General features: G+C 47.1%; 1 protein-coding gene across 2 annotated transcripts in view; it reads left to right on the top strand.

The window, feature by feature from the left end:
* GRHL3 (grainyhead like transcription factor 3) overlaps positions 1 to 12,629 on the top strand; it is a 73,808-nt gene that overhangs the window by 45,444 nt on the left and 15,735 nt on the right. For both annotated transcript variants that reach the window (XM_030219614.1, XM_030219613.1), the window contains exons 10-11: positions 6,848 to 6,926; positions 12,044 to 12,177. In XM_030219614.1, the coding sequence (XP_030075474.1) occupies positions 6,848 to 6,926; positions 12,044 to 12,177 (213 nt within the window). The remainder of the gene's footprint in view (positions 1 to 6,847; positions 6,927 to 12,043; positions 12,178 to 12,629) is intronic.

The raw sequence follows: 12,629 nt of genomic DNA, 5'->3' as shown, positions 1-12,629 counted from the left end.
GAGCCAACTCTCAAAACACTTCTTTCTTCTGAGGAGTTCCACCAGTTCTACGTTCCACAGACCCGTGGAAATGCGTGGCTGGTTTCTATTCTGACTTCAAGGACTTCCTTCACATTCTGTCCCCTCGTTGATTAATTGACTGTGAGTGCGCACCCCCTGTAGGAAAACTCCACCAGTGGTCGCCCCTATGATTGCTCGGCCAGTTTTAGTGATTGAAGAAGCTCTGGGGAGGGGAAACTCGTGGGAAGTTATTGAAAACTGAAGATCGTCTTTAAGGATGGCACACTGAAGAAAGACAAGCTCCAGTGTGTCATTCCTGAAAGAAAGGGGCAGGTGATACAGCTCACTGATTTTGGTGGCTGTGTACCTTATGACTAAGCGTAGTGGTAACACTGGGGCTTGGGTTGGGTATGAGACCTTAGTAGAGGACCAGAAAGGAAAGCAAGAAAATCTGATTGGACATGGTGTCACCTCCTACAAATGCTCAGATGGCACCTGAGCAGAACAGAAGAACTGGGCAGACTGGGTGGGCCAATTTGTCTTTATGGGGGTAGTTTTATAACAGAGCACCTAGAATTAGGCATCCCAGGAGGCATAATAGGACCCTATTCTATTTTTAAAAAATGGACTTTTCTTTATAAAATGCTAGGGTAATTGGGTATAAATCCACCTGATGTTAAGGCAGAGCTTTGTAAAAGGGGAGAAAGTGTTAAATCATATTAGTGCATGTTAAAGTGCAATAATGCATTAATTTGTTTATTTAATTTTTATTTATTTGGTGAATTTTTTTTTTGTTTGTTCCATTTGTACCCTGCGCTTTCCCACTCATGGCAGGCTCAATGCGGCTTACATGGGGCAATGGAGGGTTAAGTGACTTGCCCAGAGTCACAAGGAGCTGCCTGTGCCTGAAGTGGGAACCGAACTCAGTTCCTCAGGACCAAAGTCCACCACCCTAACCACTAGGCCACTCCTCCACTGTTGCTACTATTTGAGATTCTACATGGAATGTTGCTATTCCACTAGCAACATTCGATGTAGAAGTCAGCCCTTGCAGATCACCAATGTGGCCGCACAGGCTTCTGCTTCTGTGAGCCTGACGTCAGACTCACAGAAACAGAAGCCTGCGCAGCCTTCTACATGGAATGTTGCTAGTGGAATAGCAACATTCCATGTAGAATCTCCAATAGTAGCAACATTCCATGTAGAATCTCCAATAGTATCTATTTTATTTTTGTTACATTTGTACCCTGCGCTTTCCCACTCATGGCAGGCTCAATGCGGCTTACATGGGGCAATGGAGGGTTAAGTGACTTGCCCAGAGTCACAAGGAGCTGCTTGTGCCTGAAGTGGGAATCGAACTCAGTTCCTCAGTTCCCCAGGACCAAAGTCCACCACCCTAACCACGTGCAGGACGTCAGACTAACAGAAGCAGAAGCCTGCGTGGCCACATTGGTAATCTGCAAGGGCCCACTTCTACATGGAATGTTGCTAGTGGAATAGCAACATTCCATGTAGAATCTCAAATAGAAGCAACAGTGGAGGAGTGGCCTAGTGGTTAGGGTGGTGGACTTTGGTCCTGGGGAACTGAGGAACTGAGTTCGATTCCCACTTCAGGCACAGGCAGCTCCTTGTGACTCTGGGCAAGTCACTTAACCCTCCATTGCCCCAAGTACAAATAAGTACCTGTATATAATATGTAAGCCGCATTGAGCCTGCCATGAGTGGGAAAGCGCAGGATGCAAATATAAAATAAATAAAATAAAAAATACGTGTACGCGGGCGTCAGTGCTAGTGCGTCGGAAACACACCTACCGCTCCATCTCCGTCCATGGATTGATTGATTGACAGAGGCGTAGATTAAGTGGCAGGGAGTAAAGTCATTTGGTGACAGTCGGGCAGAGAGGCAGGACCAGAAGCAAAGCGCCATATGGCAACCTGACTTGGCGACGGTGGTGGATGTTGTCTGGACCCAGCCGGGATGGATTGTCATACTGCATTAGTACAGCTTGGTGACTCTTGCAGCAATGGTTCTGGCCGTGAAACGTTTGGATGCCGTTGTGGAAGTTGCTTTTCAGGTCAGACTATGGGGTTAGCAGGCCCTGTTGCCATAGTGGATCTTGTGGAGGCTGTGATTTGCTGATGTCTCAAGATACTCTTTGTTTATGAAACCTTATCAGCAAGCAGCCTCTGGTTCACCTCTGTTGGCTTGACATAATTCTAGCTGAGAGCCATTCTCCCCCCACTGATCTTGTGTAAGATATCACCTCCTACCCTACCACCCTGCTTGTAAGTCTGGAGTCAGCCCATTTCTCCGGCTCTAACTTGCTAAACAGCCTCAAACCATCTCAGCACATCTTGGGGATGGGCTGTTTATCCTGGGAATCATCTTGCAGTCAGGTTTACATAAAGGCACTGGTCTGTCTCTCGGCAGAGCCTCCAAATTACAGCCCTGGTGCTGTCATTCCTACCCTGGCAGTGGGCGAAGTTGATCAGATAAAAAGTCTCTGAACAGCCACCTCCTGGTTTCGGTTTTTCAGGGAGACACCCTGAGGTGGGGCGGCCCCTTCTGTTGTTTGTTAAATGAATTTTTTTTTCACTAGTATTTTTAATTGTTTTGCTTTGGGATGGAAGAGGTAATACTGCCGAGTCTCTTGTTAGGGTGGGGGGAATCGAAATGGTTGTCCTGGGATGATATTGTGAGGAATAGAGCACCAGAGGGCACCAAGGCTGAGTGGGCGGTGTTTCCATTGTATGCAAATGTATCTCATGCATATTCATTGATAAAATACCCTATTACTGAGCTCTCCCAATTTTTAGAGGTTACCAATATATGATACCGTGTTTCCCCGAAAATAGGACATCCTCCGAAAGTAAGACCTAGTAGAGGTCTTGCTGCAATTTGAAAATATAAGGCCTCCCCCGAAAATAAGACCTAGCAGGGGAGGCCTTATTTTTCGGGGAAACATCGGGGTCACCCCCCCCCACCCGAGATCGCCAGCTCCCCCCCTCGATCGGCGGCTCCCCCCGCCCTCAATCGCTCCTGGAACTAACCTCTTAAACGCTTCCTTTCACCTTCGCACTCGCCGCAAGCAGCAGGGCTGGCCACTCCTTCCTTCCGTGTCCCGCCCTCGCTTGACGTTACGTTACGTTAGGCGAGGGCGGGACACGGAAGGAAGGAGTGGCCTGCCCTGCTGCTTGCGGCGAGTGCGAAGATGAATGGTGAAAGGAAGCGTTTAAGAGGTTAGTTCCGGGAGCGACTGAGGGCGGGGGGAGCCGGCGATCTCAGGTGGGGGGGCGACCCGATGTTTCCCCGAAAAATAAGGCCTCCCCTAAAAATAAGACCTAGCAGGTCTTGGGGAGCAAAATTTAATATAAGACAGTGTCTTATTTTTGGGGAAACACGGTATCATGCAATTAAGTAACCACTATTGTCAATTTTGATCCAAAAATACGCTTATTTTTTATTACATGTATGTGTGGCAAATCCTTACCATACACAGATTTTATAACCATTATCATATCCTATTTACCTCTCAACACACTCAACATTCATACTACTCAATCATACCATACAATACCTACACTAGACAGATTTCAATTCTATACATATTCCCACAGAATTTCAAGACCGTAAACATAACATCAAGTAATAATTCTTTCTCATTTTCTCTTTTTTTCTTCACTATGACCTGATGGTGCAGCAAAGTCCGTTTTTAAAACCCCTCTAGAGTATACAGAACGGGTTGTATTTTGTACCCCTGGACATTTTAACAGGGTGGATTAGGATTCCTTGGGGTACTAGAAGCCTCCTCCCACCCTGTCAGACTGTCATAGTAATGCTTGAATGTTTTCACTTATATACACTGTCAGCTAGCACATTTGCTTATTTCCGATCTGACGAAGAAGGGCAACCTTCGAAAACTAATCAAGAAATGTATTAAGTTATGTCCAATAAAAAAGGTATCATCTTGTTTTCTTTTCCATGTTTTATTTTGTTTGATTTCTATAGATTGTACATGGAATGTTGCTATTCCACTAGCAACATTCCATGTAGAAGTCGGCCCTTATAGATCACCAATGTGGCCGCGCAGGCTTCTGCTTCTGTGAGTCTGACGTCCTGCACGTGCAGGACGTCAGACTCACAGAAACAGAAGCCTGCGCAGCCTTCTACATGGAATGTTGCTAGTGGAATAGCAACATTCCATGTAGAATCTCCAATAGTAGCAACATTCCATGTAGAATGTCCAATAGTATCTATTTTACTGTCATAGTAATGCTTGAATGTTTTCACTTATATACACTGTCAGCTAGCACATTTGCTTATTTCCGATCTGAGGAAGAAGGGCAACCTTCGAAAGCTAATCAAGAAATGTATTAAGTTATGTCCAATAAAAAAGGTTTCATCTTATTTTCTTTTCCATGTTTTATTTTGTTTGATTTCTATAGATTCTACATGGAATGTTGCTATTCCACTAGCAACATTCCATGTAGAAGTCGGCCCTTGCAGATCACCAATGTGGCCGCGCAGGCTTCTGCTTCTGTGAGTCTGACGTCCTGCACGTACGTGCAGGACGTCAGACTCACAGAAACAGAAGCCTGCGCAGCCTTCTACATGGAATGTTGCTAGTGGAATAGCAACATTCCATGTAGAATCTCCAATAGTAGCAACAGAATCTCCAATAGTAGCAACATTCCATGTAGAATCTCCAATAGTATCTATTTTACTGTCATAGTAATGCTTGAATGTTTTCACTTATATACACTGTCAGCTAGCACATTTGCTTATTTCCGATCTGAGGAAGAAGGGCAACCTTCGAAAGCTAATCAAGAAATGTATTAAGTTATGTCCAATAAAAAAGGTTTCATCTTATTTTCTTTTCCATGTTTTATTTTGTTTGATTTCTATAGATTCTACATGGAATGTTGCTATTCCACTAGCAACATTCCATGTAGAAGTCGGCCCTTGCAGATCACCAATGTGGCCGCGCAGGCTTCTGCTTCTGTGAGTCTGACGTCCTGCACGTACGTGCAGGACGTCAGACTCACAGAAACAGAAGCCTGCGCAGCCTTCTACATGGAATGTTGCTATTCCACTAGCAACATTCCATGTAGAATCTCCAATAGTAGCAACAGAATCTCCAATAGTAGCAACATTCCATGTAGAATCTCCAATAGTATCTATTTTACTGTCATAGTAATGCTTGAATGTTTTCACTTATATACACTGTCAGCTAGCACATTTGCTTATTTCCGATCTGAGGAAGAAGGGCAACCTTCGAAAGCTAATCAAGAAATGTATTAAGTTATGTCCAATAAAAAAAGGTATCATCTTATTTTCTTTTCCATGTTTTATTTTGTTTGATATCTATTGATAACCTTAAGAGTGGACTAACACGGCTACCACAATCCTCTACTAAAACAGTATGGAAATTCTTCAGTGAATCTTCAAAATCAACTGTCCATCAGTCAGTTTGATGGTGTTGAAAGTTGTGATTGAGTCAGCTAACAGTGAAGCTATACAAGGCTATGCAAGTATTGTGAGCCATCGAGAGATATAGCTCACTTGGATATCAACACAGTACAAGGCTGTTATGCAAGGTGACTGTGTTTGATACAAGCATCACGTTATTGAACTAACGTGGTATAAAGATTGCTGAATGCATCAAAGCAAATCAGAAATCAAGTATTTGGAGTCAATGAAAATGACCCTGTGTGTGGACTGATGGACAGTTGATTTTGAAGATTCATTGAAGAATTTCATAGCAACATAGTAGATGACGGCAGAAAAAGACCTGCACGGTCCATCCAGTTTGCCCAACAAGATAAACTCATATGTGTATACCTTACCTTGATTTGTACCTGTCTTTTTCAGGGCACAGACCGTATAAGTCCGCCCAGTACTATCCCCGCCTCCCAACCACCAGCCCCGCCTCCCACCACCGGCTCTGGCACAGACCGTATAAGTCTACCCAGCACTATCCCTGCCTCCCAACCACCAGCCCTGGCACAGACCGTATAAGTCTGCCCAGCACTAGCCCCGCCTCTCAACCGTCTCTGCCACCCATTCAAGTCTAAGCTCCTGAGGATCCCTTTTTGTATTTGTGAATTATAAACAACGAGCAACTATAATAACCCCACCACCATCACCCCCTACCCTTCCAGCCCCAATAATAGCTGGCTTCTAGTACCCCAAGGAATCCTAGTCCACCCTGTTAAAATGTCCAGGGGTACAAAATACAACCCGTTCTGTATACTCTAGAGGGGAGAAATATGCCCAAGAAGCAGTTATGATTTTTTAAATCTGTGGATGAATAAGTCATCAACAATCTCAGGATTCAGTCTAGCTCTCCTGTCTTCTGCAGACCTTTCTGCAACAGGAGATGTCTTCTTAGAAGATGTGCTGGTAGCAGGATGTACAGGATCCCCCATGCAAATTTTGCCAGTTGTGGCCAGCATGTTTGCTTGTTTTTTTTCCAAAAAATCAAAATATCGTTGTCTGCATTACTCAAACATTAATAACAATCCAGTTCATTAACAGGCTTGAAAATAGAAAATGACACGGGGACAGAGTGTGTCCCCCTGTCCCCAGGGGCTCTGTCCCCATCCCTGCGGACTCTTATCCCCATGATAATCACGAGTCCCCATCCCTGTGTCATTCTCTAGCAGTACACCTTCAAATGCAACACAGCACTGCATCATACCATCATTCCTTTGAACTATGCATTGCCGGTCTGCAAATAATTGAAGTGACTTTCTAGTGAGAGACAAACTGATCCTCAGATTCTTCAGAATTCAGGATTTTAAAAAAAATGTATTGAATGCTGAAACCAGTTTCACTTTCTGACAGGGGGCAGAGAGAAAAATGCGGGACGAAGAACGCAAGCAGATCAGAAGAAAAGTCAAATGCCCTGACTCCAGCAATAAAGGTACTTGCAGACCAGTGATGTAGTGGGAAAGGTCTCCAGTGATATCGCAGTGTTGCCAGATGGAAAACATTTGTCACACCCAAAACCAGCCCAAAACCCGCTCAAAGTCAATTTGCATGTGAATGACATCATTAATAAATAGTAATGAGTCAATTTGCATATGAATGACATCATTAATCAATATTAATGAGGCCATTTGCATACAAGTGCCGTCATTAAGCCCGCCTCCGTGGGGCTTCTACTGGCCGCGACCACGGGAAAAGCAGCGGTGGGCAAAAAAAACACCAGCGGGGCTTAAAAAAGCCGCCCAAAATCCCGCAACCCGCATGCGGCGTGAAAAAGCCGCAGCGGCTCACGGAAAGGAGCCCAATTGGGCGAGAAACCCGCAGCCCTGGCAGCACTGGATATGAGGCAGGGGGCTTCAGTAATGCCAACAGTGTACTGGGACTGGACTCCAGAAATGAGCTGGGACTATGCTCTAATAATGTGCTGGCCGGGGTTTTTGAGGGAGTCCCAGAATTTCCTCATTAAAGGTCACTTTTACTAAGCTGCGTTAGGTTGTAATGAGAGCCTAACGCACACAGGACGCACTAAAGCATCATGCATTACTTTTGATACTTGTGCATGCTAAGGGGGCGTGTCAGGGGTGGAGAGTGGGCGTGGAAGCAGTAACCACTTAGCATGTGCACATGAACATGAGCAAACCGGTTACGGCAGAGGGGCTCAGGCATTAATAGTTTTAAATGGCCTCACACACAGCCATAAATGAAACCAATGCAAAAAAGGCTTTTCACGGCGGCACAAGAAATGGACTTGGCACACGAGAAAGTCCTGTGTGCGCAGCTTAGTGAAAGGACGCCTAAATTTATTTTACACTGAGGGAGCATGGCTGATGCAAGATACAGAGGGGGAGTGATATTCAGACCGCAGGAGGTAGCCGGGCTGGTTCCCGCAGTTTGCACTGAGTCTGGATATTTAATTCTGGTCCATTTCCGGTGACCAGCGTTGAATATTCGTTTTATTTTTGGCTGGTTTCAACTTAATCGGCCAAGGCGATTATTCAGCGCTGGCTAGTGAAGTTTAAACCGGCTAAAGATATTCCAGCCATTTCAGTGGCCTTAGCCAGTGATGCGCTGAATATCAGCGGATAACTGGTTATATCGCACAAAATAACCGGCTATCCACTAAGCACTAACCTGGCCAGTTTAATGATTTAAAATATGGGGGGGGAGGGGGGGGAGGACTGCAGTTCCTGCTTACTGGCTAACTGGTCCTCAGTGGGACACTTAAGGGTTCTGATTAGTCAATAGTCACTCAGATGTTGTAGTTGAAAGCAGGGGTGTAGCTAGGTGGGGGCATGGGCCACCCATATTTAGCTCTGGCCCCCTCTACTTTCGGCCCCCCTGCCACTTTCAACCTCCCCTCCCGCCGTCGCCACGACGACTCTCCCCCGCCGCCAGGTACCTTTGTTGGCGGGGGTCCTGCAGGACATCAGTCAGAACTCACAGCACAGATCAGCGAATGTGCCGGAGACCAGCGCTGAAGGAGACTAAGGCTGGTGGGGTTTGGGGACCCCCACCAGCAAAGGTACCTGGCAGGGGAGGGTCGTCGTTGTCAGGCGTCCAAAAGTGGCGGGGGAGGGTCGGCAGCAGGGGGGGATGGTCAGCTGCTGAGCGAGGTGGGCTAAAATGTGTCCCCCCCACCTTGGGCGCTGGACCCCCCCTCCCGCCCAGGTCTGGCTATGCCCCTGGTTGAAAGGGGGCTGAAACACTGACTAGGTTAAGGGTGACCAGTCCTCTCTCAGGATGACTTTCCAGCTCTGTAGGGCAGAGCTGGAATAATTACAAGCAACACCTCATAGTTCCACCTGGTCTGTTTTTTTTTTATTTTTTATTTACCAATGGGAAATATTTACAAAGCTCAGTCCACAGGAAACTTCGCATCCTGTGTTTGCACTTTGAAACAGCTGGAGAAGCATCAGGACACTGCTCCCCTAGAAACACATTTGTTTGTGGAAAAGCTGTAACAGCTGAAAGTGCAACACCCACAGCTACAGCAGCGAGCTAAACTGAGTCCCTGCTCCCATGAGCTGACTGACGTATCCAAATCACTTAGCCATCCCAGCAGTTCTAGATATTCTGGCTTAAGAGCTGAGCCGCCAAGTTGCCCAGTTTCCTGAGGGAGCCTTTTTGGCCAGTCCTGGGTTTTGAATTCTACCCAGGGAAATGGGTGTTATAGGTCCCATAATGCATCAGCATAGGGTTGCTTGAAATCGAAAATAAAAAAAAAAACAACAACAACATGGATGCAGGCCCTCAATAATCAAACAAAAAGTACACTCAGACATTTTCTTTATTGCAGCAGGTTTGCAAAAATGCAGGTAGTTTGATTAACTAACCCTCACTGCAATCAACTATATTGTAAGCTGCCTTCAAAAAAAGGAGTGGCCTTGTGATTCAAAGCAATGAAAGAACTAGGGGAAGGCAGGATTCAAAACCCACTGCTGGTTCTTGTGAACTCCGGCAGGGTCACTTCACCCTCTGTTGCCCCAGGTAAAAACTAACAGCTTGATTTACTAACATGCTAATTATGACTTAATGCAGGTCCCATCATTGTCAAAGGGAAAGGGAAGGGGATTTGATATACTGCCTTTCTGTGCTTACAGTCAAAGTGGTTTATATATTTATATGCAGCTACTTATTTTGGTACCTGGGGGGGGGGGCAATGGAGGGTTAAGTGAGTTGCCCTGAGTCACTGGAATCGAATCTGGTTCCCAGGCCACTGCACTAACCTTTAGGCTACTCCTCTGCTCCAGTAGGGACTATTTAGAGTATAAGAACATAAGCACCGCCATACTGGGAAAAGACCAAGGGTCCATCAAGCCCAGCATCCTGTCTCCGACAGCGGCCAATCCAGGCCTCAAGAACCCGGCAAAACCCAAAAAACCACAAAATTGTAATAATGTTCAATGGACTTTTCCTTCAGGAATCTGTTCAAACCCCCCCCTAAACTCCGTAAGGCCAGCCGCTGTCACTACATTCTCCCGCAACGAGTTCCAGAGTCCAACTACACGCTGAGTAAAGAAAAACTTTCTCCTGTTTGTTTTAAATCTACCGTATTCTAGCTTCATCTTGTGTCCCCTGGTTCTATTGTTGTTTGAAAGTGTAAACAAACGCGTCACATTTGTCCGCTCTACTCCGCTCATTATCTTGTAGACTTCTATCATATCACCCCTCAGCCACCTTTTCTCCAAGCTGAAGAGCCCTAACCTTCTCAGCCTTTCCTCATAGGGAAGTCGTTCCATCCCTTTTATCATTTTCGTCGCCCTTCTCTGCACCTTCTCCAATTCCTTTATATCTTTTTTGAGATGCGGCGACCAGAATTGGACACAATATTCGAGGTGCGGTCGCACCATGGAGCGATACAACGGCATTATAACATCCTCGTGTTTGTTTTCCATCCCTTTCCTATTTATTATTAATTCATGTTAAATAGCGATAGCATATTAACACATTAAGGGCTCCTTCCTGTGGTAGTGTGGGTACGTCTTTTAGACGTGCGCGGGGCCATTTTTTACCGTGGCTGGGAAAAAGACTATTTTTTAATGGGCCGTGAAATGGACCTGCACTAATATTAAAATTAGCATGTGCCTATTTACGACAGCCCTTACTGCCACCCATTGACCTAGCAGTAAGGGCTCACGTGCTACCCACGTGGTAACCAGGGGTGTAGCCAGACCTCGGCGGGAGGGGGGGGCCAGAGCCCGAGGAGGGGGGCACTGTTTAGCCGCCTCCCCCCGCCGTCACCGAACCCCCCCCCCCCCCGCTGCCCGCCCCCACATCACATGCCTTGTTGGCTGGCGGGGGTCCCCAATCCCCGCCAGCTGAAGAGTCTTCTTCAGCACCGGTCAACTCCGGCGCCTTCGTTGTATGATCATCTGTTTCTGACGCCTTACGTCCTGCACGGGGCTACATGCACGGTGCAGTACATAAGGCGTCAGAAACAGATGATCACACAATGAAGGCGCCAGAGTCGACCGGTGCTGAAGAAGACTCTTCCGCTGGCGGAGTTTGGGGACCCCTTGCCAGCAAACAAGGTACCTGATGCGATGGCAGTGCGGGGGGCGGGCGGCGACAGCAGGGGGTCAAATGTAGAGGGGGCCAGGGCGTAAGCTGTGGGGGCCCATGCCCCCGTGACCCCACGTAGCTACGCCCCTGGTGGTAATCATGCAGCCAATTATTTTCTACCGTGGGATTCAGTGTGTGCCAAAATCAGAATTATCGCCAGGCGCACTCGCTATCCAGGCAGCAGTGCCGATTGAGCGCGCGCTATTCGCGTATTAGACCTCTCGCGCCTTTGTAAAAGGGCCCCTAACACAGGTTAGTAAATCTAGCCCTTATACTGTAAACTTCTTGGGTAGGCAAATAACTACAGTACCTGAACGTAACTTGCCTTAGCTTGGATTTGAAGAGGCTGGTAATCAACTCTAAAATTCACGTCAAATGTTTCCAAAAAGCCAAGACTGGCCTACGGTTTCTCTTCTCTTGGAACTGGAGCAGAGAGAATGAGGTGGGAGCGGAGTAGTTCATTTTGTGCTGACCTTTAACTGGGAGGGTAAAATTGGAGGTCAAGGGCACACACTGAACCCAAATTTTATCGAGTGTGTGTTAACAACACAGATTGTCCTTTTACTGTTTTTGAGAGAACGTGAGTAGCAGGTTTCATATCTCCTGCTGTACCTCATTCAAATTTTTTGGTTAGGTTCTCAATGTGGACAAAATGACTGTTTATCAGGGGTTCTCACCCCAGTCCCCAGGACGCACCCATCCAGTCAGGTTTTCAGGATACCCGCAAAGAATATGCATGAGACAGATTTGCATACAGTGGAGGCGGTGCATGCAGATTTACCTTCATTGTGGATATCCTGAAAACCAGACTGGCTGGGTATATCTCAAGGACTGGGTTGAGAACCCCCTGCTCTGTATAATTAGAGCGGTGCTGTTCTACTGGGTTCTGATTGTGTCTGCCTCTACTTTGTACCCTCCCGTGATGAAATTCAAATGTGCGTGTAATAAATCTCTGCAATAAATAATTAAATGAATCAAATTTCTTGATAGATGACAAAGGATCGTTGCTCGCAAGCTTACGTGGAAATGACATCACATACCTCAAGCCGGAAACGGATCTTGAAACGCAACCTGTGCTCTTTATTCCCAATGTTCACTTCTCCAACCTTCACAGATGTGGCATGGTAAGCATAAAGCCCTTTTCAGACCAGGGGCGTAGCCAGACTTCGGCGGGAGGGGGGTCCACAGCCCGAGGTGAGGGGACACATTTTAGTCCCCCCCCCTGACGCCGCCGCTGACCCCCCCACGCCATTGCCGACCCCCCCCCCCGCCGCCACCACCACCAACCACAACCACTTTGACTCCTGCCGCCAACCCTTGCTGGCGGGGGACCCCAACCCCCACCAGCCGAGGTCCTCTTCTTCTGGCGCAAGGCTTCGTTCTGTTTCTGTGAGTCTGACATCCTGCATGTACAACGTACAGGACGTCAGACTCAGAAACAGAATGAAGCCTTGCGCCAGAAGAAGAGGACCTCGGCTAGTGGGGGCTGGGGTCCCCCGCCAGCAAAGGTAGGCGGCGGCGGGTTGGCGTGGGAAGGGGGGGTCGAGAGGGTCGTCGGCAGGGGGGTCCAGGGCCA

This window comes from Microcaecilia unicolor, chromosome 11 (genome assembly GCF_901765095.1).
Source record: "Microcaecilia unicolor chromosome 11, aMicUni1.1, whole genome shotgun sequence".
In the NCBI taxonomy this organism is placed as follows: domain Eukaryota; kingdom Metazoa; phylum Chordata; class Amphibia; order Gymnophiona; family Siphonopidae; genus Microcaecilia; species Microcaecilia unicolor.
Note: the sequence above shows the minus strand (reverse complement) of the source record. Positions and strands in the feature narration are given on the sequence as shown.